This window comes from Microtus pennsylvanicus, chromosome 5 (genome assembly GCF_037038515.1).
Source record: "Microtus pennsylvanicus isolate mMicPen1 chromosome 5, mMicPen1.hap1, whole genome shotgun sequence".
NCBI lineage: Eukaryota > Metazoa > Chordata > Mammalia > Rodentia > Cricetidae > Microtus > Microtus pennsylvanicus.
The window spans coordinates 74,264,951-74,291,558 of NC_134583.1; the positions used below are offsets into that span (position 1 = coordinate 74,264,951).

Sequence of the window (26,608 nt, forward strand, 5' to 3'; positions counted from 1 at the left end):
TTTACTTATAGAATGCCCATGATTTACAGAGAGGAACATGGTTTCTCTAGCTCCCATCCCTTTGATTTGTACTCTACTCTACAACAGATTCACGGATCGACTGAGTCACTGAGTTTGTGCTGCTTGAGACAAAACCCAGGACCTTAAACATGCCAGGGAAGGACTCTTGCCAATAAGCTGCTCTCCTAGACCATTTAAACAGATTTTAAACACAAACTATCTGTAATTTTTCAATGAAAGGAACCAGGACAAATCAACTAAATTTCAAATTCAAAAATAACCTATTGCATTTGCAAGTCCTTAGTCAAATAAAATTAACATAATGTACTCTTCTGCTTATGTAGCATCTTTAGCATAGGAGCATCCCGTAGGAAAGCTGCCTCTTCCTTCTATGCCTGCTATGGTTTGCGGGGGATATACACATCAAAACTGTGTCTTACTTAGAACTACTCAAAAATAGCAAACATCACTCTCATTCAGAAAAACAGCATAAAAATACGTCCACTGAAACACCTCCAATGTTCCCCTTATAAAGGACAGAGATGTAAGTTATCCCTCACATCTCTAGGCTTTCCTCCCAAAGCTTTCACGTGGCTCTTTAACTCAGACAATGTGATAATCTATTATAAATATCATACCATAATTTTCCCCAAACTCCAATGAGGCTCCTACAGAACGGTAACTGCTTCAGAGCATCTAAATTTTTCTTCTTTTTTTTTTTTTTTTTTTTTTTTTTTTTTTTTTTTTTTTACATAATTCATTCAACTTTATTTTTATGTGCACTGCTGTGAAGGTGTCAGATGCCCGGGAACTGGAGTTATAGACAGTCATGAGCTGCCATGTGGGTGCTGGGGATTGAACTCAGATCCTCTGGAAGAGCAGCCAGTGCTCTTAACCACTGAGCCATCTCTCCAGTGCCCCAGAGCATCTAAATTTATTTCCTCAAAAATCAACAGATTAAGGGCTACATGCTGTCACAGAAAGGCAGGCGGATATGGAATATAAACTGCTCTTTCCTCCACTCTTCCTCCTTGTGTCCCCGCCTCTCCAAGTTCCATGGTTGGAAATCATCCTAATTTTTTTTTTAGCCAGGATGTACTAAAATTAGACAGGAACAAAAGCCTGACATTTTCATATTAGCAAGGGGTTAGGAAGCAAATCTGAACTTGAAGCACCCACACTCATCTACATTTGGTCTCTTCCTCATCTTTCCTTTCTAAAGCAGCAAGAGAGGCAACAGCAGGAACTATGCGCGTTTGGTTTCTACCCAGTTACCATCCCTAACAACAAACTACATCATCAAGGCATCAGTGAAGACCCCTAGTCAACCGGAGTAGTTCATACTTCTTTCTAAAGTACTCTGGTATTCTCCAAGATATATAATTGCTGGATCGTGTGTCAATGCTTATGGCTTTGGGGAAATGGAGAGATTATACTCACTTTTTTAAGAGTAGCTTCAAGACACCACACACAATAAAAAAACAGCTTTCTGATACAGTAATAACAACATGTAAAATTGTAACACAGGGGCTCAGCAGTTAAGAGCACTTGCTGCTCTTCTGGAGATTTGGTTCCAAGCACCTACATAGGCAGCTCTCAACTGCCTGTCAAGGTTTCAGGAGATAAAAACACCCTCTTTTAACCTACATGGGCACTCCCCAAAATGGCGTATTTTTACAGAGATAAATAAATAAATTTAAAAATTGTTTTTTAAAATGTGCCATTTCTTTAGGAAAACAAGAAAATAGTTTCTTCTAAAAAAAAGGAAAACTAGATCTGAGGGTTCTATGGCTTGCTCCAGGAAAGCCAGGCAATAACTGATAACACTTTTAAGATACAATGGATTGCTAGGTCTTCAGTCTTTCTCACAACAGGATCAGCACGACAAAAGTACATTCTATCAGCTCATACTTCCCCGTTTTTTGAGTTCTACTCCACAAAAGCAGACTACTGATACATTCACGTTTTAGGAATTTTTCTTATCTTTTTAGTTTGGCTTCTCTGGGCCTAAACTACAAGTCCACAGTAATAGCTTGGAACGCCACTAGAGAAGCCCTTTTAATGATTCCTCTAACTCACTGTGCTATAAGATTTTTAAACTCAGTAAGTACCCACTCAAGCTCTTTTTCTTTTTTTTCCTGGCTACTAGAGCCCATTTTGACATCTAAGCTGGAAATGAATGATCTTTCAACAACACCCCAGGGATTTTGGTAAGGTCATATTCAATCATTCATTAGGCTTGGTACCCAGTGCTTTTCAGAGTTCCATTGTAGAGCTGGTTTTATTCAGCATTTATGCAGCCTGTGGGCTAGGGTATTTGTCTGCTTAATGTTGAGTTTCATTTCTATGCCCCTAACATAAGAATCCATCAACTGACCAAAGAATTTCAAACTATTCCTCCACTTTCTAACAAATTACATGGTGTGTATGAAGAATAAATTAGCATTAATTTTCTTCCATTAACTGTTAATAAGACATGTTCTTGCATTCTCCCTTCGTCTAAGGACATCTCTGTTTCCTGCCTAACTAAAAGAAATGATAAGGATTTTCTCATTTTTTCCCTCAGTATGTCTTTAAATCTACTGTGCTCCTTGTTTCCCACAGCCAAGCTCTAGGTTGTGGCAGCCTTTTTTCAGTAGAATATACTGGACAGGACTCCTTTCAGAGGCTATCCACACCCCCTGTAATTAGCTGGAGTGGTTACGACCGTGCAACACAAGACACTTGGTCTCCTACCCTGAAAACTGAGCGCTGTTTCTGCAGAAGATAGATCCTAGTTCACAGAGGCAAGCACAGGAAGTCAAAATTCAGTCTCTCCCATGGAGACAAACTAATTGATTGTATTGGTTCTTATTTTCAATGTAGGACACCAGACAGTAAAACGTCAGACAAATTCATACTATGTATATACAGACACAAATCTATAAACTGGGGAAATTGCATAGGTTTGGGCAGGGTATGGCGACAAACTCCTATAATGTCAACACAGGAGATAGAGACAGAAAGATCAAGGATCAGAGCTCAGGGCTATCCATAGCTGCAAAGGAAGGTCAGAGCATGCTTAGATTATGTGGAAGACCTTGTCTCGAAAAAAAAAAAAAAAACTAGAGGAAAGAAAGAAAACAAACATAAAATCAAACAATTATATATGTGCCTCAAAACTGAGGTTTTACTGTCATCTGGATGAAAATGAACCCTGTCAGCATGCAGTGGTACACTGCAGTGTTACAGAAATTCTAAAAATTTATAAAAGATATTACGGTCTTTTACATATGTTTGGCTCCCTTCTTTTCTCAAACAGAAGATTCCATGCACATAGAAGAGGAACAAGAAGAAAAACAAGGGGCTGGAGAGATGGCTCAGTGGTTAAGAGCATTGCCTGCTCTCCCAAAGGTCCTGAGTTCAATTCCCAGCAACCACATGGTGGCTTACAACCATCTGTAATGAGGTCTGGCGCCCTCTTCTGGCCTGTAGGCATACAGACAGAACATTGTATACATAATAAAAAATAAATAAATATTTAAAAAAAAAAAAGAAGAAGAAAAACAAGCTACAAGGGGGGAGGGGGGAGAAGATCAACTAAATTTGTACTTATTTTAAAATGGCTCTAGTCAAGCTGCCAAGACATGGTATCAGGTTTGAATCACAGACCGAAGTGTTAGTCCCCAAAAGAAACTTGTATACCTGGTTAAAACAACATGTTCTCAATACTTTCTATTTGCTCATGGACCCTGACCTGCAGCACTCACGCCTGATTCCCCATGGACCAGCAGGTTCTCTGGGGACCTGTGCTTCCTACAGACATAGCCTGTTGTGCTGCAGTAGCCCCAGTTCTTGCTTGCATTTCAAATAAGTTTCCTCAAAACGTCTTTTGATTAAATGAAACTACAATTCCAGTTTCTTTTTTTGTTTCTGTTTTTTGTTTGTTTGTTTGTTTGTTTTGAGACGGGATTTCTCTGTGGTACAGCTCTGTCTACCCTGGAACTTACTTTGTAGACCAGGCTGGCCTCGAATTCAGAGATCCACCTGCCTTTGCCTCCCAAGTGCTGAGATCAAAGGCGTGCACCACCACTGCCCAGCCAATTCCAATTTCTTATCCACAGAACACAGGCATCATTCCATCACGTGCTACCCTTCTCTGTACATCCATCATTTCATTCACGGACCCACATAGTTATAAGAGGTAACAATACTAAACTTGAAAATTAAGTGTTTATAGTTTATTTAATAAACTTTAGAGATATTTAATGACTAGGTTCTTAATAGTTTGGTACTATCTGAAAATACTAATTTCTTGTTAGCATTTTCAAACCTTCTATGTGCTATGATTTCAACCATTAAATGTCTGGCTTCTAGAAAGATTCAAGTACCAAGAAGAAATAGCAAGTCCTTTCTTTTTTCTTTAAACCTTATCAACAGCTTCACAGTGAAAAAAGAAAAAAACCTCTACCTTTGCAAACAGAACAAACATGCCCCACAAAGGGACTCAATCAACAACAATAGAAACATCCCAAGCTAACTGTGAGCCAACTTGCTCAAACAGAAAGTGATCTATTGAGCCAGGCGGTGGTGGCGCACTCCTTTAATCCCAGCACTTGGGAGGCAGAGGCAGGTGTATCTCTGTGAGTTCGAGGCCAGCCTGGTCTAGAAGAACTAGTTCCAGGACAGGAACCAAAAAAGCTACAGAGAAACCCTGTCTCCAAAATAAAAAAGTGATCTATTGGATTGATACTTAGTATATACTTCAGATTTACCCTCTTAAAATTCTAAGAGTACTTACTTCTATGTATTTAATTATTTATTTTAGACAAATTCTCACTAAATAGTCCCAGCTGGATTGGAACTTGCCATGTAGAGTACTGTTATTTTTTTAAACCAAAGGCAATTTTGGAATACCTTTTATTTATAAAAAAAAATAAAACCATCTCAATAAATTATAAAACGATACAACTCTACAGTTTAAAGACATCTGCCTAGGGAGGGCAAGCTGTGCAAGCGTGAACTTGAATCCCCAACACTTATGGAAAAGTTAGGCATGGGTGTATGCTCCAGAGCTGGCAGACGCAAACAAGCAGGTCCTTGGAGGTTGCTGGCCAGCTACCTAGTTCAAACACTGAGCTTCAGGTTCAGTAGGAGACCCTGCCCCAAGGAAATAAGGAAGACAATATAAAGCAGCAATATAAGAAGATACTTGGGCTGGGTGTGGTGGCGCTTGCCTTTAATCCCAGCACCTGATCAGGAGGCAGGGGCAGGTGGATCTGAGCTCAAAGCCTGGTCTACAAAGTGAGTCCAAGACAGCAATGACTAAGTAGAGAGATCTTGTCCCCCAAAAAAATAACAACAAAAAGATATTCAAAGTCTTCCTTTGGCTTCCACATGTGTAGCCTATGCACTTGCATGTGTGTGTTAGTACACACTAAAAAGATCCCATATCTCATAAAGAACAATTTTCTGAAAAGCTTAAATTGTACATATTTTAAAGTAACTTCTCACATTTTGCATTCTAAAATAAAAGCTATTCCAAAATCAATATTTTTATTCAAAGTCTATATAATTGTCTCCAAATACTGAAAAGACAACTAGCCTTAATGATCAAGCTGACAGAAGTTACAGGCTTGTCCTCCTCCTCTACCCCTCAGAACAAAAACCATATAATGCAGGACTAGGTAGGCTAAATACTAAAAGAATATTTACCATTTAAAAAAAGGTTTTGAAACCCAATATTCCCAAAAAGCTGAAAATCATCAAAAGTTATATAACTTTTAAAAATTTATTTTACATATGCATATTTTGTCTACATGAATGCTTGCACACTATATGCCTGTCTGGTGTGCAAGGAGGCCAGAAGAGAAGATATTGGACCCCTACAAACTGGAGTAACAGATGGTGTGAACCACATGAGTTTTAGGCAAAAACCCAGGTACTCTGCAGGAGCAACAAGTGCTCTTAACTGCTTTCCAGTACTCCCAAAGTTACATAATTAAAAAAAAAATACATTAAGACTCAATGCTAAAATATTATCCCAAATACCGTTTCCTTAAATACTAGATATATAGACGATACACTTTATCTTTTTCAATATATAAATGCCCTCCAGATAAACGAGCTCTTAGAAAGAGTACCCTGTCTCTACCTCCCTCTAAGTTCACACAACTGACAATCCCCTTCCACAGAAAGATAATGACAAAACTCAGTTTTCACTTTTCTTTTGTGTGTGTATGCTTGCACATGTGTGCACTGCACACGGATATGTATGTAGAAGTCAGAGATCATCAGGTATTGTTGTGGAATATTAGTTATAAAGATATGTTATATTTGCTTCTGCCTTTGTAAGTGATGCACAGATATGTCACATTTGTTTGATTAAATAAAATTAATCTGGTTAAGTAAGTGAAGCGAGGGTTCTTTGGCGGGGGCTGAGGAGAAGGATGGCCCTTTATCAGACCTGAAGAAGGAGAGGAGTTTAGCTACTTGCTACTCAGCCTCTCTGAGCTACAAGGATTTCTCCTCAAACTCTGAATCCTGAGTTCTTTAGAATAGAGATTTAGATCAAGTTTCCTTTAACAGCCATGAGAGAGCCGGTGCCTGAGGAACGGATATCCCAGCTGGCTGTGCGGCATCGGAACTGCTGCTGGTAGGTGCCGAGTTGCAATGCCAGTCGGGAAAGCAGTTGCTTTAGGTGCCGACACTACAGTGAATGCGAAACAAGGAATCTTTCTCAGTCGTCCTCAACTTTATTTTTTGTGAACTTATTTTATTAATTTATGATTTATGACTTATTTTGTGTTTTTATTTTAGTCTCAGTGAACCTGGAGCCATCACGCCTCAGGGTCTCTGAGATTACAAGCAATGCTGCTGCACACAGCACTTTACACAGGCGCAAGGGGTCTGAACTTAGGGCTTCATGTTGACATGGCATTTTTTTTTTTTTTGAGAAGGGGTTTCACTGTGTAGTCCAGCCTTTTAACTCCAGTTTCTCCTCCTACCTCAGCCTCCTGAGTGCTAAGACTACAGGTGTGTCATGCCTTGCATAAAATTCAGTTCCTGGGAAAGGACAGTCCCTCAAAACAAAGAGAGATAGTAAAGAGTAATAATGGATGTCATGAGACTCAGGTGACTAACTCACTATTCTCAAAGTCCACAGTCCAGCACTAGTCAGTCAGTTGTTAGTGATCAACACTAACAAAGGGCTACACAGCTCCTAAAAGTAAGTGTCCACCTGAATTTTGTATGTAGCACTGACTTAGATACTATAAAGACAAAGATTTAGCACCTGGGAGCAGACTACTACGTTAGAAGAAGAATTCTAAAGTCATCCAGACCCAACTATGAATCTTGGCTTCACTAGGTACTATCTGGCCTCGCAAAAGTGTCTTCACTTAGGGGCTGGAGAGATGGCTCAACAGTTAAGAACACTGGCCCTCATCCAGAGGACTTTGGGTTCAATTCCCAGCACCCACATGGAAACTCACAACTGTCTATATCTCCAAGACCTGATACCCTCATACATATATGCAGGCAAAAACACCAATGCACATTAAATAATTCTTTTTAAATTAAAATAAGAATATGGGGGGTGGCTGAAAAGATGGTTCAGAGGTAAAGAACACTAGCTGCTCTTCCAGAGGGTCCTAGTTCAATTCCAAGCATTCACATGGCAGCTCACAACTGTCTGCAACTCCAGTTCCTGGGGATCTGACACCCTCACACAGACATGCATGCAAGCAAAACACCAATGGATGTAAAAAATAAAAAGGAATCATCAAAAGTGTCTTCACTCTTGGCTGCAGCTCTCCTATGCATAAACAAGTAAAACCTTGGGAAAATACCTGGAGGACTCAATGATTTAATAAAACATCATTAGTTAACATGGAACTATTCTATCTCTTTAAACTACCCATCTCTCCTCCACAGGGTAAAGACTAGAGAGTTACCAGTGTGGTGACTCACACCTTTAATCTCACCACTGGGGAGGGAGAGGCTGGTGGATCTCCGAGTTCCAGGACAACCAGAGCTACACAGCGAGACACTGTCTCAAAAATAAATAAGTAAATAAAAATATTTCATCAATTTCTCTGATTTTGCTTAATAACATGACAACCAGGGAGCTCTCCAAGTTATCATCACAAAATGGCATTGCTTAACATACTTCATAGTCTATTACACATAAGAAAATTCTTAACTATTCTGGTCTTGAAACAGCTTGGTCGAACCTTCATTTTCAATTCTACTTTTATAAACACAAAAAAAAACAAGAATATATGCTTCCTGTAAATTCATACTGCCTTGAGACTTTCAACTGTTGAATAGTTACAGAAAACTGCTATAAAATACAAGAAAAAAATATTTATATGTCAAATACAAAATACAATTTTAAATTATTCTTAGTTGATATCTGAATAGTGATTCCCATACTTGTGGTTTCCCACCACCCCATTATCTGTACTCAATCTGCGCAGCCCTGGTGCTTACTAAGTACTTACTAAGCACTATTTGTACTTGCTTCTTCTCTATCAGGTTCACTGTGCTGTACAGTTTCTTCTAGAAAGCTAACTGACTTTGTCCAAGGAAGTCTCACTTTTTTGAAAAACCAAAGCTGCTACAGTGTTTCCAGATCTACCTCCAAAGCTGAACTTGGGTGTTGGCAGCTCTTCAAAAAGCTCAAATCCTGTAAGACAAAATTAAAATATCTGTGTTAGAGATATCTGTACCAACAACATTCTTTCAAATTGATTCTAAAAGTGATTTCAAACTGGTAACTGAGCCTAATTTTGCAATTGTTTTTCCAGCTCATCCCCCATTTTTTCTTTTTTAAATGATCAGGGACAGAAAGGAGCAAAAACAATCAGCACGGAAGCCTTACCCCCCATCTTCTCTAGTCCTGCTTACCCTACCTCCCCGCCACCTTCTTTAGTCTATTTCTCTCTCCTTGGTAGGAAGCAGCTGTGATGCACTGAATTCTTGCCGTGTGCCAGCACTGCTTCTTATGTGGCTTTCTATGTAGGAACTCAACCACATCACCAATACAAAGGCATGTAATACAGAAAGGTTAAAAAACTTAAAGAAAAAGTGAATTTGTAAATTTGAAAGTTTTGAAAACAGACCTCTCGTGGTTACATAACATGGATGAAGTTACCGAACTGCACACTTAATTCATTACCTATAATCTATGGATTTAGTTGTATTTGGTTTTTCTGAGACAGGGCCTCATATAGCAGTGGTTGGTCCTATAGTTTCTATATACCCACAGATGACCTTCAAACTCCTGATCCTCCCACCTCCACCTAACAAATACTAGGATTAAAGGTATACACTGCCATGCTCAGTCTGAATCATTCATTTAAAAACAGTTAAAATAGTAAAAATCTTATGGGGGTTTTATCACAAATTTTAGAAGATTAAATGAAAATACCCAAACCAAATTACTGTCTTAGAAGAAATTATAACTTTCAGAGCACAGAATGCTTTTAAAAGAAAGGTTCAAGTCTGTTTTCCTACCTCTAAGAGATATATTTGCTCAAGGAATCTTTTCCATGAGCCTGAATTTTATTCATAGATGGTAGACAGCAAAACCTCCACGTGACTTTGTAAAGATTCAAATAAAATAACTAGTGTTTCCCTAAACTATAAAATGAGCTGTAAATGTATATTTTATGGGAGTTGTTTGAGTTTTTTGCCTTGTTTTGTTTTTTGAAACAGGTTCTCACTATGTCGCTCTGGTTGTTCTGGAACTTGCTTTATACACCAGGCTGGCCTCAAACTTAGAGACCCACCTGCTTCTGCCTCCCAAGTGCTGGGATTAAAGACATGCACCACTACTGCCTAAGGCCAATTTAGTCATCATAGTGAATTCTAGCCAGGGCTACAGAGAGAAACTCTGTCTCAAAATAAACAAACAAAAAACCACCAGTGTATTTCAGTGGTAGAATACTGGCCTCCTATGTGTAAGGCTTGGGTCTGGAATTGAAGCCTATAAAAATAAAATAGTAAAACAAAGCAGAAAAGTCACTAAACAACAAAACAGATACATTGGGCTGCAGAGATGGCATAGCAGGTAACGGCACTTGCCACCAAACCTGGGGACCTGAGTTCGATCCCCAGGATCCACATAATGGAAGAAGAGAACTGATTCCCAGGGATTATCTTCTGACACATACCCTACCAGCAGCTAAATAAACTGTAATAAAAATGTTGAGAAAAACATTTGCACTGTATAAACAGTAATACTGAGGAAACTGCACAATTCATTTCAAATATGGAAGAAAAAAAAAAGAACCTTTAAGGACTGGTGAGGCACATGAGCTGACAGAGGCAGCTCACACAGGCCTCAAAAGGTTCAGGCCAGAGGGGGTCTCAGCACTGAGAGGGAAATAGACACAGGCTCCCACTCAAAAATCTACCTGTAGTTGATACCCACTGGCAAAGAAAAATTCAGTTTTCTCCAATGGACTCTCACTGTATCAGCCACACTTCAGGACAAATCCCATGTACAAGAGTAGTTGGCCAACACAAAGCACACTCAATGGTGGACTGGTTTTTCTGTTCTATTTTGTTTTTTCAAGACAGGGTTTCTCTGTAGCTTTGGAGCCTGTACTGGAACTCGCTCTGAAGACCACGCTGGCCTCAATTTCACAGAGATCTGCTTGTCTCCGCCTCCCGAGTGCTGGGATTAAAGGTGTGCGCTACCATCACCAGGCTCAATAGTGTTTTTGTAGATTGCCTCATTAAACTGTTTGGGCTTTACGGCTTATTTATTTTTATTTCCATTTTTATGAGATTTTTGGTGTTTTTGTTTGTTTGTTTGTTTGTTTGTTTTGGGGGGATTTGTGTGTGTTTCTTGATCTTTTTTACTTTTAGGTTTTATTTGCTTTTAAAGAGAAAACGAACATAAAGTTGGGTAGAGAGGTAGGAAGGATCTGGGAGGAATTGGGAGAGGGATGGAACATGATCAAAATACATTGTATGAGAAAAAAAGACTGGTGAGGAAAGCTTCATTCTAAGCCAATGGATTGTGGCAGCCAATCTAGGCAGCTCACAGGGAGGCCTTCAGCAGTGACATGAGGCAGAGTACTCTGGTGCTATCTTGCATCTAAGTCCAAGCATCATTTTCTAAGCAATACAATCATAAAAGTCTCTAATGCTATGTAATTGTTTTTAACACATCCTATTAGAACATTTTCCTTATTTTAATTCTCCTTTTAGTTCTAAAACTGAAATTAAAGAGTTTACTCAACAGTTCTCAGACACACTAACATTTTAAAGCACAGTATTCCAGGCTAAAGTCTGTTCCTCATTACCACAGACAGCCAAAGTGTTTATGTCTGTTGGTTCCAGGGTAAAAGAGAACACCTGTATTTAAGAACCAGCGGAAAACGTGCCCCACACAGCAGAACTGAGCATTTATTAAAAAACTGTTGAGGTTCGGAAATAAAGGCTATCGATAGAACACAACTTTCTTTGGGGGTTTTGTTTGCTTGTTTGTTTTTTGGGGTTTGGTTGCTTTTTTTCCTTTTTCTTTCTTTCTTTTTTTTTTTTTTTTTTTTGGAGACAGGATTTCTCTATGTAGCCCTCGCTATCCTTGAACTCAGAGATCCACCTGCTTCCGTCTCCCAAATGCTGGGACCAAAGGGGTGTACCACAACTGCAGGGCTAGAACCCAACAGTTCTAAGAGAAATAAATGTAACATGGAAGATGCTAAAATTGATGACATAAAAGACAGTAAATCACAAACAGTTCTTGGCTGCTGGAAGTAACAGTTATGAAGCCAAAAGCTCACATTTTCAGTAATAAATGCTTCAGGTTTTTCATTATAAAACCTGCCAAAGCCATTGAATGTGCAAGAGAAGACACAGGACATGTTCTCTCTGCCTAACCCTTTAATACTAAAAAGAAAACGAAATCTAAGATAGGCGCAACATGGCTACAGAAAACTGGGCAGTAAGCTCTAATAAGGGAAATGATTTCTCATTAACTTGTGGGAGGGGGTCAAAATGTAACCAAATATTTAGTCTAGAATCATTTACTTAATACTTCATCCTGAAAATTCCTTCCATTCCTCTATAAAATAATTAGTACTAACCCTGAAAAAGACTCCAAGGAAAAGGTAAACAAATACCAAAAAGTTTTCAAAGTACTTTCCCAGGAATGTCTCTATGCTGCATAGATAAACTTGATGTGGGATGCCCTTTGTCTTATTACCATTCGTTAATAAAGAAGCTAATTTGGCCAATAACCAGGCAGAACAGAGCCAAGTAAGAAATCCAAACAGATACAGAGAGAAAAAGAGCCGAGTCAGGGAGATAATAGCAGTGGCGGAGAAGCAAGATATAAGTTAACAAACCACAAACCTTGTGGTAAAATATAAACCAATAGAAATGGGTTAACTTAGGTTGGGAGAGCTAGTTAATAATGAGCCTGAGCTAATAGGCCAAATAGTTTGTAAGCCTCAGAGTGGTTACTTGGGAACTGGCGGGCAGGACAGAAACTTCCAGTTACATAAACTAGAAGGTAAAATACTTCTTGAAGTGTTCAAGAAAGAGTCTGAGAAAATTCCAAATGTTCTATGTATGGAGATAGTTGATTCTTAAGGCTCACAAAACTCCCTTTCAGTAGACAGTACGAGTATTACCTTTGGCTAATGGGGCAGGAAAAAATCCTGCCTGGCATAAAAAAAAGGCAGAAGGAGTCAGGCAGTGATGACATAAACCTTTAATCCCAGCATTTAGGAAGTAGAGGCAGGTGGATCTCTGTGAGTTAGAGGCCAGCCTGGTCTTCAGATCAAGTTCCAGGACAGTCAGGGCTACAGAGAGAAGCTTTGCTTCAACACCCCCCCACCACCACCACACACACACACAAGGTAGAAAGGAACTTCCTCAAGAATCAGTATGCAGAATGATTATTGATTCCCCATTTCGTTTTTCTGCAATGTTAAAAATAATTGTTCTATATATTAGAAACTGACAAATGCAGAGGCAGGTGGATCTCTGTGAGTTTGAGGCCAGCCTGGTTTACAAAAGCTAGTTCCAGGACAGGCTCCAAAGCCACAGAGAAACCCTGTCTCGAAAAACCAAAAAAAAAAAAAAAAGAAAGAAAGAAAGAAACAGACAAATCCTAAATACTTAAATGACCCCTAACACAAACCATAAAAACTACATATAATTAAAACATTCACTGGGCAGTGGTGGTGCACACCTTTAATCCCAGCACTCACAAGGCAGAGGCAAGTAAATTTCTGTGAGTCTGAAGCCAGCCTGGTCTACAGAAAGAGTTCCAAGATGGCCAGGGCTACACAGAGAAACCTTGTCTCAGAAAACCAAAAAAAAAAAAAAAGAAAAGAAAAAGAAAACTAAATCATTCCTCATGTACTTCCATTTACATGAGTGTAGATTCACAAATTAGTTCACTAAAGTCAAAAGCACAGCACATGTGCTCTGAATCTCAGGATAGATCATACAGCTTAAATAAAAGATTGCATTGCTTAAATAAAGAGCTTGGTCTTTACAAGCTCGTAAATTTTAGTACTTAACTGCCAGGATTTCTGGGAAAAAGGTTAAAAAGGCCCTTGGATCCCAACCAATTTACTTCTCTGTGCTTTGTATACACAGTTCAAAGTTATTACCAAGGTCATTAACACAGAAGAAAAGCAGGCAATTCCCACAACCAGAAATGTAAAATACTGTACCCAACATGGGAGCCAAGCAGAAGTATAAAACCCAAGGAAGTAAACATTCAATCCCATGCAGCCAGTTACCTTCACTGAACACATCTAGCAACTCTGCCTTGGTCCAATTACAAGAGGTTATTAGAAAAAAGCCTTTTACTTCCAACACCCTGGAGAGAGACATCACATATTGCTTCCTCTTCTCAACTGCATTGTCAGGATTAAGACTTATGGCATCGAAAGTCCCTTTGTCAACACAAACATGAAATCCAGACAGCTTTGTGGAAAGACTCAAAAAGTCTTCTACCTATATTAGAAATGAATGTTCATATGAGAACAATTAACACAATCTTTATAGAACTTAAGTGACAACATGTAAAGGTTAGAGATAAAAGAGTCCATTATGATGGCATTTTACATATAATAAACATATTTTCAACTTTATAGCTAACTTTTATGTGCTTTATTTCCGAGATCATTAAAGCCAAAATTAGAAGAGAGTTTGATAGTGTTTCCTGGACATTTCAAATCTCTACAAATTTGGAAACAAATCAAAAGCCCAGTATACAAAAAGTTGATTCTTATGAAAATATTTAACATATTTATCAAAATGATAAAATTTATTTGGACCCAGGCCACTGCAAATAAAACTTATGACTTACACTCCCACTGAGAGGCCTAAAGTAAATAAAGAATTACCAAATTTTCCTTTGTTTTGATTCAGCAGCTCACAAAGCTACTAATGGATATTACAACAGGCATAAAGCTTAAGAAATTAAGGGACTATTTAAACTATGATTACTCTACTTGCTAAATGTCCTGTGCTTTAGCTTTTAATAATTCATCAGCATCCTGCTTTTAACCACCTAATAGGATTTCAGCATTTGAAATAGTGATGTGCCTTAATTTTGTAATACAAAAAGTTACTAATGAATTTAATTCTAAAATTTGGGGAGGGGGTTCAAGACATGGTTTCTCTGTGTACCAGCTATCCTAGAACTCACTTTGCAGAACAGGCTGGCCTTGAACTCACAGAAATCTCATCATTGATACAATTTTAGTAATGTAAGTAAATATCTAAATCAACCCTTAAAATGTATACTATGTATTGGCATGTGTGCTTCTTTTGTGTGTGGGGGGGGAGGTCCTCACACACACATACCCAGAGACAGAAAGAGAGAGAGAGAGAGAGAGAGAGAGAGAGAGAGAGAGAGAGAGAGAGAGAAGAGAGGGGAGAGAGAGGAGAGAGAGGAGAGAGAGAAAAGAGAGAGAAGGAGAGAGGGTCTCACACATGTAGCCCAGGCTCTCCTAGATCTGCTTCTGCTACAATGCTGAATGAAATTGCAGATACACACCAGCACAGTACACTCAGCATGTCCTTCTATTTGAAGATGGGAACCTTTCCTGCTCTCATAGCCAAGGCAAAGAATTCATTACATGTAAATCAAAATAAAGACTACAAAAAGAGCTCACTCTGGGGACATCCTCTTGCTAAACACCTATACAAAACATTCTTGGATTCCAAAGGCATTTCATGACATTCCTACTCATTAGATACAGGATATAACAGTAAGTAGAAGAGTAAAGAAACCTGTGTTAGAAAACAGTAGCCTTGTGTTTTATAAAGGGAGAGACTAACAATACATAAGCTGCCACTGTTTAAGAGCATCTTCCAGAATACACACATTGGCAATCTAAACACAATCATATATTAACAGTATTTGGAAGAGCCCCTTGGAAGGTGATTACATCATAAGGGCTCTTTCCTCATGAACAGATTATGAATTAATGAGGGATTGGCATTGTTATAAAGCAAGCTTTCTCTGGCTCACTGGTCTGCTATGATGCAGAAGGCCCCTCACCACATCATGTAAGAATTATCCTGAACTCTCCTGCACTCACAATCACATACTCACACAGAGACCTATAATTTTTTTTTAAAACTTTATAGTATTTTAAGGTTCAGACTCAATGGGTAAAGTCTGTCACCAAACTAGACAATCTGAGTGGATCTTTAAGACTGGCATGATAGCAAGAACCAACTCCCACAGTGTCCTCTGACCTACACAAGTATGCTGCAATGCATTTACACACCACACAAAATAAATAAAAAAATAAATGTAATAAGATAGATAATGATACTATTTCAGATAGTGCCAGCAAGATGGTTCAGCAGGTAAAGCCTTGCCACCAAACCTAAGCTTGAGCCTGAGGATTCACATGATGAAAGGCAAAAACCAACTCTAGCAAGTTGTACTCTATCTCAATTCATGAACACATGAATGTCCACACAAGTACATATACAAAAATAAATAAATGCAATTTAAATTTTAAAAAACAAATCACAAATGCTTAATAATATTACACCATAAAATATCTCTTAAAATATGTTCTAAATAAAGTACTATTAGGAAAACAAAAACTGGGACTGGGGAGATGGCTCACCAGTTAAGAGCACTGGCTGCTCCTCAGTGACTCTAGGTTCGGTTATCAGCACCCACATGGCAGCCTATGGTCACCTGTAACTCAAGACATAGAGGGTCTGCAGCTCTTTTGGCCTTCCCAGGCAAAACACCAATACACATAAAAATACGTGAATCTTAAGGAAAATAAAAATAGGGCCTGAGCTCAGTAGATAAAGGCACTTGCCACCAAATCCAACAAACTAGAAGGTTCAATCCCTGGAGCACACATGGTGGAAGGAGACCCACCACTGTCACAATGGAACATGTATCTGCCCACCACACACACAATAAATAAAAGCTCAGCATGGTAAACTAGGAAGACAAATCTTTTGTGTATATAAAAAAAAAAAAAAGGTAGCCTGAGTTGGCCTTGATTGCATATGCCTTTAATCCCAGCACTCAGGATTTCTGAACTTGAGGCCAGCCTGGGTCTATAAAGAGAGTTCCAGGACAGCCAGAGCTACACAGAGAAACCATGTCAAGAAAAAAAAGAGGGGGGGGAGAGAAAAAAGAGAAGAGGGCTGAAGATGGAGTTCAGTGGCAGAGTTCTTATCTAATAGGTTAAAAGGAACACATTGGACTCCAGCACAAGGAAGAGGGCTTTCTAAAGCCAGCTGTGCCATCTAGGTTCCGTGCTGAATACAAAGGGGAGCCAATGAAGGTCTGTAAGCAAAACAGTAATGAAAGCCAGGTGGTGGTAGCACACACTTTTAATCCCAGCACTCAGTAGGCAGAGGCCAATCTGGTGTACAGAGCGAGTTCCAGGACAGCTAGGACTACACAGAGAAATCCTGTCTCAAAAAACAAAAAACAAAAAACAAAAAAAAAAAAGAGATGTAAGCCAATTTTCATTTAATTCACTCTATTTTGTAGCATGGGAGTGGTGAGGTAAAGAAACAAGGTTGACTCCTTGGATTTTAAGTGTTCTAATTTCCTTCTGTTGCTGTGAGAAAACACTCAGACGAAAAGCAACTCTAGAGAGGAAAGGACTTATTTTATCTTCTAGTTCCAGGTCATAGGCCAGGAAGGAACTCAAGGCAGGAACCTGAAGCTTCCTGACTTTCTCACAGGCTGAAGCTTGGCTAGTAGCTTCCTTATATAGTCCAGCTATGCTAGGGATGGTGCCACTCATAGTGGGCCGGGCCTTCCTATATCAATTAATAATCAAGACAATCCTCAAAGATATGCCCACAGGCCAATCTAATCAAGACAATTCTTCAATTGAGGTTTTCATCTCTGACGACTTTAGGCTATGTCAAGTTGACAATTAAAGCCAAGTTGGACAAAGAATTAAATAAAAATGTCTGAATTTACATTAATAGCATCCTATGCATTTACAAGACTTTTTTAAAGCATAAGTCATTTTCTTTGAGAAATAAAATCAACCAAATCCTGCCATAGTCATAGCTGAAGTGGCTGTAGCCTCCAGTTCTAACAGAATCTGAGTCAGAGAACAACACTGCAAAAAGGACGCCCAACACTTATAACTTTTTGATATGATTAATCCAAAGTCAGGTACTGTATGTTTTTGCAAACACAGATGGTATTGTATGAACACACAAATATATATACATACACAATGAAGAAGATACTTTTCCACAAAGCACAGTGGTCTATGCCTATAATCCAGCTAGATTGAGGCAGGAGATATCAAGTTTGAGACTGGCCTGGGTTATACAGTAGGACTCTTGTCACACACACACAAAAGAAAGAGTAATTTCTGTAAACTAAATTAATTAATTAAAAGATTTATTTGTGTATTTTATGTATGAGTGTTCTATCTGCATGTATACCTGCATTCCAGAAGAGGGCATTAGATAAAACTATAGATGGCTGTGAGCCACCATGTGGTTGCTAGGAATTGAACTCAGGACCTCTCGAAGAACAGCTGGTGCTCTTAACCAATGAGCCATCTCTCTACCTCTAGATTAAATTTTTAATGATTACTTTTAAATGTTTCAGTTTAGATTATTTATGATTGATCTTAATTTACAAATTCAAAAAGGTCATCAGATTAACATACTTTAAAAATATTTAAACATTATAGCTTATTTTAAAATATTACTTAAAATATTATAGTAATAAGTAATAGTTACCTTCAAGTTAATGTTAGATAGTCCTTCCTTCTCTAGAATGCTTGCAGAAAGCTTAATTGCAGAAGGAGAATAATCAATCCCAGTTACATTAGAGAAACCATGTTTCACCTAGAGACAGAGAAATAATTTCATAATTTACTTTAAAACTTTTAATGTATTTTGGTTATGAATTATAATATTCTTTGAATCTAGAATTATTTTAACTTTATCATAGGGCAATTGTCATAGAATATCCAATTATCCATATTTAAATTTTATTGTACTCTAAACAGAAACCAAAAGCTTAAATTCATGACATTTTTTTGTTTTTATAATATCTGATTTCTCTTCAAAAAATTCATTTCTCAAAAATAATGTATAAGCCCTTGAGCTGAAAATGTAGTATTAATTTCTGATGCTGCTATACTCAATTTCACACGTGAATTAGCTCACATTTTACTTAACCCAGTAAGCTATAAGAATAAATTAAATGCATATGTCATGACTTGGTTTTCCTTCAGCAAATTATAAATTATTTAATTTCTACCAGTCACATAATTAAATCACCTTATATTTGTATAGTACTTTTCCATTTTTTTCAACTATTTCACACATTCTGTGAAAGGCCTGTGAGGTAGTCTGGGCAGGAACTGCAGAGGGATCACTGAGCTTGAGGGTTTACTGTTGGGCATGGACCCTCCTCACATGTATGTACCTGTGGCAGAAGCACAGTAACTGCCATTCTCCCCCACCACCACCACCAATTATGCTGCTCATTATACTACAGGAATTTCAAAGAAAAACAACAAAGGTTGCAAACTATGGTATGGTCTGAAGTTCTCATGGTGGGCATCACTATTTATGAAATGGCTACGTCCTTCAAAACTTAACCTAATGTCAATAATGTGGTGCACATCTTTAATCCCAGAACAGGGGGGCAGAGGCAGGAAGATCTCTGTGAGTCTGAGGCCAACCAGAAGCTCCAAGCTGTCAAGGATACGTAGGGAAACTCTGAGGTCTCAACAAACAAACAAAAACACCAACAAAAAAAGGCAGCCTACATTTAGACTTTTAAAAATAACTGTATTTTGAAAACACTTTTCAACCCTAAGAGACTGAGTTATCCTCTAAGCTCAGTAGCCACACAAGACCAGCTATTTTCCACAAATCATTTGCGTTCCCTGGTGTTTTGAGACAGCCTCTCTCATTGTAGTCTAGGCCGACTTTCAACTTTCTATATAGCCTAAGCTTACCTCCTACTTAGGAGGTTCCTTCCTGTACCTCCGGAGTACAGGGCCTACAGATGAGCACCACCACACCCACCTCTATTCTGTTTCTGATGGAAGGTCTACTATCCTATCCTCTCAGCTGCCTCTACCTTTACCATTGGAAACGTTCATTTTCTTCTCATTTCTCACAATTTCTTCCCTAAGAAGACTAAAAACCTAAGAAGATTCTATGGACTTTTGGCAGTTCCTTCTCCCATGCCTGTGAACTATTCAGTACAACTTATAAAACTTATGCTGATGTTTTTGGGTTCCATAACAATCACTCAGAGCCAGAAACTATCACCAATGCTTTTCATATTCAGTTTCTGCACAGAATATTTTCCCCAAGCTGAAAAATGGACATTCTAAGAAACAATAAACAATCAGAAAAAACAAGGAGGAAATTGAAGATAGAAACAGGCCCCAACCAGGTGGTGATGGTACATGACTTCAATTCAGGCACTCAGGACAAGGCAAATGGATCTCTGAGTTTAAGGCAGTTGAGTCTACAGAGTGAGTTCCAGGTCAGTCATGACTACACAGAGAAACCCTGTCTCAAAAACAAAAAAGGAAGGAAGGAGGGAGGGAAGGAAGGAGGGGGGAACAGGCCCCAAAGACAAAAATAAAAGAAATACTAGAGGCAGATTTTAAAGAACTGTGAATGTTAATTACAAACCAAACAATAAAAATAGAACTGAAATGTATAATAATTAAAACAAAAAACTCAAGTGTGGGTTTGATGGATATAGCAACTAGATACAGCAAGTATATAGATATATATGCTTTTTTATTTTAATATATAAGTGCACCTATGTATGTACACACACACTTTTTAAAGACAGGGTCTCACTATGTAGCTCTGACTGGCCTGGAACTCATTATGTAGAACAGGGTGGCACTGAACTCAAAGATTCATCTACTGTGCCTCTGAAGTGCGAAAAGACAAGTACCACCATGCCCAGCTTGTGCATTGCTGTGGGACAATGGTCTTATACTTTGTAAAGATTTGTCACTTGTATTAATTTAATAAAATGCTGATTGGCCAGTAGCCTGGCGGGAAGTATTAAGCAGGGTGACCAGGCAGGAAGTATAGGCGGAGCAACGAGAACAGGAGAATTCTGGGAAGAGGAAAGAGTCAGTCTGCAGTCAACACAGAGGAAGCAAGATGAGAATGCCTCGCTGATAAAAGGTACCAAGCCACATGGCTAACAGAGACAACAATTATGGGTTAATGTAGGCTGTAAGAGTTAATAAGAAGCCTGAGCTACTACAATTTGGCTCTTTTTTTTTTTTAAAGAATTAGTGAAGAAAATATCCCTCTTTAAAACAGAATGACAAATAAGAAAGAACCCTAAAGAGCTGGGTGTGGTTGTACACATCTTAAACCCAAGCACTTGGGAGGCAGAGGCAGGTGGATCTCTTTGAGTCTGAGACAAGCCTGATCTACAGAACTAGTTCTAGGACAGGCTCCAAAGCTACACAGAGAAATCCTGTCTCAAAAAACCAGAAAAGAAACGTAATGATCTAACATGAAAACTAAAATATTTACAGATATAAGAGATCAGAGGAGAAGAAGAAACCAGAATGGGCACGAATAAGAAATAGAAATCACTGAGATTTTTCCAATACTGAATAAAGGTCCCAAAGCACTGCAAATGCAAACTGAGATGATAACAAACAAAACCATACACATTACAGTTTTTCTGATGAAACCCAAAAGAGAAATCCTGAAAGTACCAGGGAATAAGAATAGAGGAACAAGAAGACAGATTACTCCCGAAGACCAAACAAGGGTGCTATACAGATGACAGTGAGTCACAAAGAATAAGAGAGAAAACAAGCAAATAAAAATACCAATCTAAGATTAGTAGCAGATAAACACAAGCAAAGATCAGCAATGGCTGTTAACAAAAAGATATCACATAACACATAGGAAAATACATACCAAGCCAGGCAGTGGTAGCTTTTAATCCCAACACTTGGAGACAAAGCAGGTGGATCTCTGATAAGTTCAAGGTTGGCCTGGTATACAGAGTGAGTTCCAGAACAGCCAGGGCTACATGGATAATGTGTTGAAAACCAAAGAAAAAAGAAAAAAGAAAAAGAAAATATATACCAACAACTAAGTTCACCTGCCAAAAACCTTAATCAAAAAAAAAAAAATCTCAGAATCAGGGCTGGAGAGATGGTTCAGTGGGTAAAGTGCTTGCTACACAAGGGTTGAAAACCTGAGTTCAGAACCTCAAAGCACCCATGAATCTCAAATAGCCAGATGGGATAGGATGCATCTGTAATCCTTGTATTCCAAGAGCAATGGTTCTCAACCTGTGTGTTGTAACCCCTTTAGGGGGTCACATATCAGATATCCTGCATAGCAGATATTTACATTACAATTCATAATAGTAGCAAAATTAGTTATAAAGCAGAATTGAAATGATGTTTTGGTTGGGGGTCACCACAATACAAGGAACTTTATTAAAGGGTCACAGCATTAGGAAGGGTGAGAACCACTACAGAGAAAGATGAAAAGTAAAAACAAAAGAATCCCTGGAGTAGGCAGCGGAGAACAAGAGACCTTTTCTCAGTCAAGGTGAAGAGTTGAGAATGAACACTCAAGGCTGTTCCAAGCTGGACACAAGTACCTTGACACACCCGTGCACACACACACACAAGCAGGTTTAAAATATAAGACAAAAAACACTGGTGAGCCACATGTGATGGTGCACATCTTTGATCCTAGCACTCAGCAGGCAGAGAAAGGCATAGCTCTATGATTTTTTTTACAAAAACAGCTGACAATTTTATTTTCATATTTCACAATGAAAACTGTACTTTTTTATCCCACTTTTCTCCTTCAAAACTATGCTGTCAGGAAAGGGGAAGCCTCCCTTGTCACGCAGCTAGAAGACACTCAGGCTCAGCACTGTGATCTCCTGGTGAAACAGAACAAGAAATACAAAACTGATGAAGAGACCTACTCTTATCCATCTGACCAAGTCATACCAAGCCAAATCGGTACCATCATATGGAGAACAGGAGGTATTATCATTGGAGGCCCAGGAATCATGGGCATGTGGCCTCATTCCAGGAGCAGGTCCCCCAGGCATCATCCCAGGAGGAGAAGGACCCATCATTGGCATCGTGGGAATACCTATTGCTTCCAAGCAACCAGGAAATGATTCATACACTCAGGCTGACAAGGGTGGGCAAAGGACAAAAACCAGTTCAATGATGGGCCAGATATCTATGATTTTGAGGTCAGTCTTGTTTCGAAAATGAGCTCCAAGCCAGCCAGGACTGTATAGTGAGATACTGTCTCATAATGCATGAATAAATAAAAATATTGGTGAGACTATGGAGAAGTTTAAACTCATATTGATTGCTGGTAGAAATATAAGAAAGCAGCCAATGAAGAAAATACTCTAATGGTATTAATACAGTAATTTGACTCTGCAATTCCAGTCCTATGTAAATACTCAAAGGAATGAGAATGTATCTCCACACAAACTTTTTTACAATAGTAAAAGCAAGAAGAAAAAAACCTAAAATTCATCAATGAATGGATAAACAAGCAATGGTATAGCCATACAATGGAATATTATTCAGTCACATAAATAAACAAAGTCATGACAAGCTATAATGTAGATGGGTCTTTTTGAAAATTATGCAAGTGAAAAAAGCCAGACACAGAGGCCACATATGAAATATCCAAAACAGACAAACCAGCTAATATGGTTGCACACATCTGCAATTTCAACCCTTAGGAGGCTAAGGCAGGAAGATCACAGCAAGTTCAAGAATGCTTGGGTTACATAGTAAGTGCACCAGGTCAGCAAGAATATATAAGACTCTATCTCTAAAAACAACAAAATAGAGTTGACTTCCTGTTTCCTGCAAGATATAGGACACTTGGGTATTTCTCCAGCACCATGCCTGCCTGCATGCCACCATGCTCCCAACCATGATAGACTGAACCTCTGAACTAAGCAATCCAGTGAGCTTCCTTAGGAGACAATTTTTCATGGAATGAGCCAAGAAGAAACCTGCAAAACCATCGGGCACAGCTCTCCTACAAGTGCTCAAGTTCAAGACAATCTCAGCAGATCTAGGAGACAAGACTATGGCAATACCTGTGAGGGATTCTCTTGGTTAGGTTAGTTGATGTGTGAAGACCCACACTGAAAGTAAATGATCAATGACGTTCTCTCCTGAACGGAGGTCCTGAACTGCATGAAGAGGAGGACGCTAGTGTGCAGTGGTGTTTCCTCTCTGCTCCCTGACAACATATTCAACAAAAGGTGAGCAGCTGCCTCACACTCCTGCGACTAGGACCTCCCCATCATGATGGATGTACCTTGGAACTGAGAGCCAAAATGAGCCTTTTCTCCTTCTAAAAATAAAACCAACCAAACAAACAAAACAGGAAAGACAAATTCTCAAAGCAGATTAGTGATTTCCAGAGATTAAAGAAAAAGGGGAGCATGCAGAAATCAATGCTGTTGGGCACGGGACAATTTTTAAATTTAGAACACTGAAGATGGCTACACAACTGAGACTACACAAAAGAGCACAGAACTACATACTTTATTTAAAGGCTGAGTTTTCTAGTACATGAGTTATATTTCAATTTAAATAAAACAGCTGAAATGAACTTATTATTAACACCAAAATAAAACTCAAAACAAACTAAACTACAAAAACTAAAAAGGTACATTATGCCAGGCACGGTGGTGCAGACCTTTACTCCCAGCGCTTGGGTGGCAGAGGCAGGCACATCCTTGGGTTCAAAATCCAGTCTGGTCTATAGTGCTATTTCCAGGACAGGCAGGGCTACACAGAAAAACCTTGTCTCTAAATCCCCCACCCAGAAAAAAGAAAGAAAAGAAAAACATTATACAATAATAAATCAGTTAATCAGTTCATTCACAAAATACACATCTTAATTTGTATATGTTCCTAATAGAACCTGGAAGTTCATATAACAAAATTTACAAATTCAAAGAAAAATATAAATCCACAACTATGGTTTTATACTCCTGTTTCAGTAATTGATAGAACTAAATGTAGGTAATGTATCTACTTGTAAACTATTAGTTATACACAATTTACACTGGTATAAATTCTTGTATATTGATATATATGTAAAATTATCTTTGTATTCCTAAGATAATTTGTATATTGACACAAATTCAAATTATATGTTATATTTTATATGTTACTATTTCTGTTTACAATAATTGTGCACATATGCAAGTTATTTTGTCGTATTGTATGCATGCATGCTTCTACCTCTGCTTAAAATATTTTGTATATTAATGCAATTTTAAGATATTTATCATAGGCACTAAACATTACTACCTCTGATCAAGATACTTATATTTATTGTTTATGTTTTGAGGTCATTGTCTTTACTTGCTACGCATCTATTTAAAGATTGTTTAATTTTTTAACATGAAGCCTTAGTCTTTAAGCTATATAGGTATTAAAAATTCCAGGTCAATAGTCACACATTTGTCATAATTATAGTTAGACTAGTCAGGCTCTCTAGATGTACAAAGATTGTATTCTGCATAGATAGGTAATCTTCAAATACTTCAAAAAACTGTAAAATATGCATTTAAATAACTCAAGATTCTGTTGATGTGAGGCAAGATTGCTCCTGGCAGCACCCATCTATTCCCTAGAGAATAATGGGCATGAAAGACACTTCTTTGGTGCTTGTTTTCTTCCTGGCAAAACTTGCCTTTGGGCAAAAAACTGACATTGCATTGACTACTGACAAAATGCATGGTGTCCAAACTGGACAAGCAAGATAAAAGCAAAAACAACTACCAAATCTTATCAAGACAAGGTAGGACAGTCTTTCAAATTTTCCTGCCTCTAAAAATGGTCTGTCAGACACTCTAGGCCTTAGCCAAAGTTGGTTGCCCCAATTTTGTAAATGAGACTTTGGATGACTGCCCAGGTAGCCAGTTGTCTCGGTCATTTTTATACCTTTTGGAAGTCCCTTGCTTGCACTTCCTGTTTACTCATATATTATTTCCCTTCCCAGGTCTTTGATGGAGTTGAAGACAGATAGTTATAGTTTTCCTTAGTTATGATAAAAGACAAATAAGATATAAACCTTTACACTCACAAAAAAATATTATAACTTAATTCTTGCTTGATGCTTGCTTTGTTAAACATAATTTACTGTGCTAACGTTAAAACCTTCCTTTTTATTTAGATAAAAAAGGGGAGATGATATGGGATTCCCCTCTGCATGCTGTGAATATGTTTTATTACCACTGATTAATAAAGAAGCTGCTTTGGCCTATGTCAGGGCAGAATATAGCAAGGTGGGAAATACAAGCAGAGATAGAGGAGGAAAGAAGAAGCCATGTAGCTGCCAAAGGAGAAAGACACCAGAACCTTACCACAGTCTTGTGGTGAAACACAGATTAATAGAAATGGGTTAATTCAAGATATGAGAGCTAGCTAGAAATAAGCCTGAGCCATCGGTCAAACAGTGTTGTAATTAATATAGTTTCTGTGAGATTATTTGGGTCTGGTCAGCCAGGAAGCAAAAGTACAATCTCTGTTTACAAAATACCACCAAAAAATTAGATGTATTTAACATTTATAGGATATTCTACTAACTGCAATACACACGCTCAAGTGCACATCATATAAGACAGAGTATGTGCTGGAGGACAAAAACAAACTATATAACAAATTTAAAAGCACTAAAACCCACAAAGTATATTCCCTGCTAATAAATGCATTACCACTATAAATCTGTAACATTAAGGCAACTTTGAAAAGCTTTAAGTATTTAGAAATGAAAAAACAAAATTCTAAGTTGATAGTTAAAAAAATAGAAAACACGTTGGATGGGGAAAACAAATACATCAAAACTGTTCCCCTTTCCTACATCCATGCCAGTATCTGCTTCCAGATAAACTCACAGCATTTATCACTTTTACTGAGTATAGTGGAAGTCTTTTTTTTTTTTTAAATATTTATTTATTTATTATGTATACAATATTCTGTCTGTGTGTATGTCTGCAGGCCAGAAGAGGGCACCAGACCTCATTACAGATGGTTGTGAGCCACCATGTGGTTGCCGGGAATTGAACTCAGGACCTTTGGAAGAGCAG

General features: G+C 38.3%; 1 protein-coding gene across 3 annotated transcripts in view; it reads right to left on the minus strand.

Annotated features, from left to right (window-relative positions):
• The window catches only part of Eef1akmt2 (EEF1A lysine methyltransferase 2), a 93,666-nt gene that overhangs the window by 53,283 nt on the left and 13,775 nt on the right, over nucleotides 1-26,608 (minus strand). Inside the window, exons 4-6 of one of the 3 annotated variants that reach the window (XR_012910620.1) lie at nucleotides 18,223-18,330; nucleotides 13,752-13,968; nucleotides 8,484-8,668 (exon numbers count right to left, since the gene is read on the minus strand). Coding sequence is in view for 2 of the 3 variants with exons in the window: in XM_075972548.1 (XP_075828663.1) it covers nucleotides 8,550-8,668; nucleotides 13,752-13,968; nucleotides 18,223-18,330 (444 nt within the window). In the remaining variant the exon portion in view is untranslated. Of the gene's footprint in view, nucleotides 1-701; nucleotides 8,669-13,751; nucleotides 13,969-18,222; nucleotides 18,331-26,608 lie in introns of those variants that run through there. The other 2 variants (XM_075972548.1, XM_075972550.1) reach the window with 2 other exon arrangements.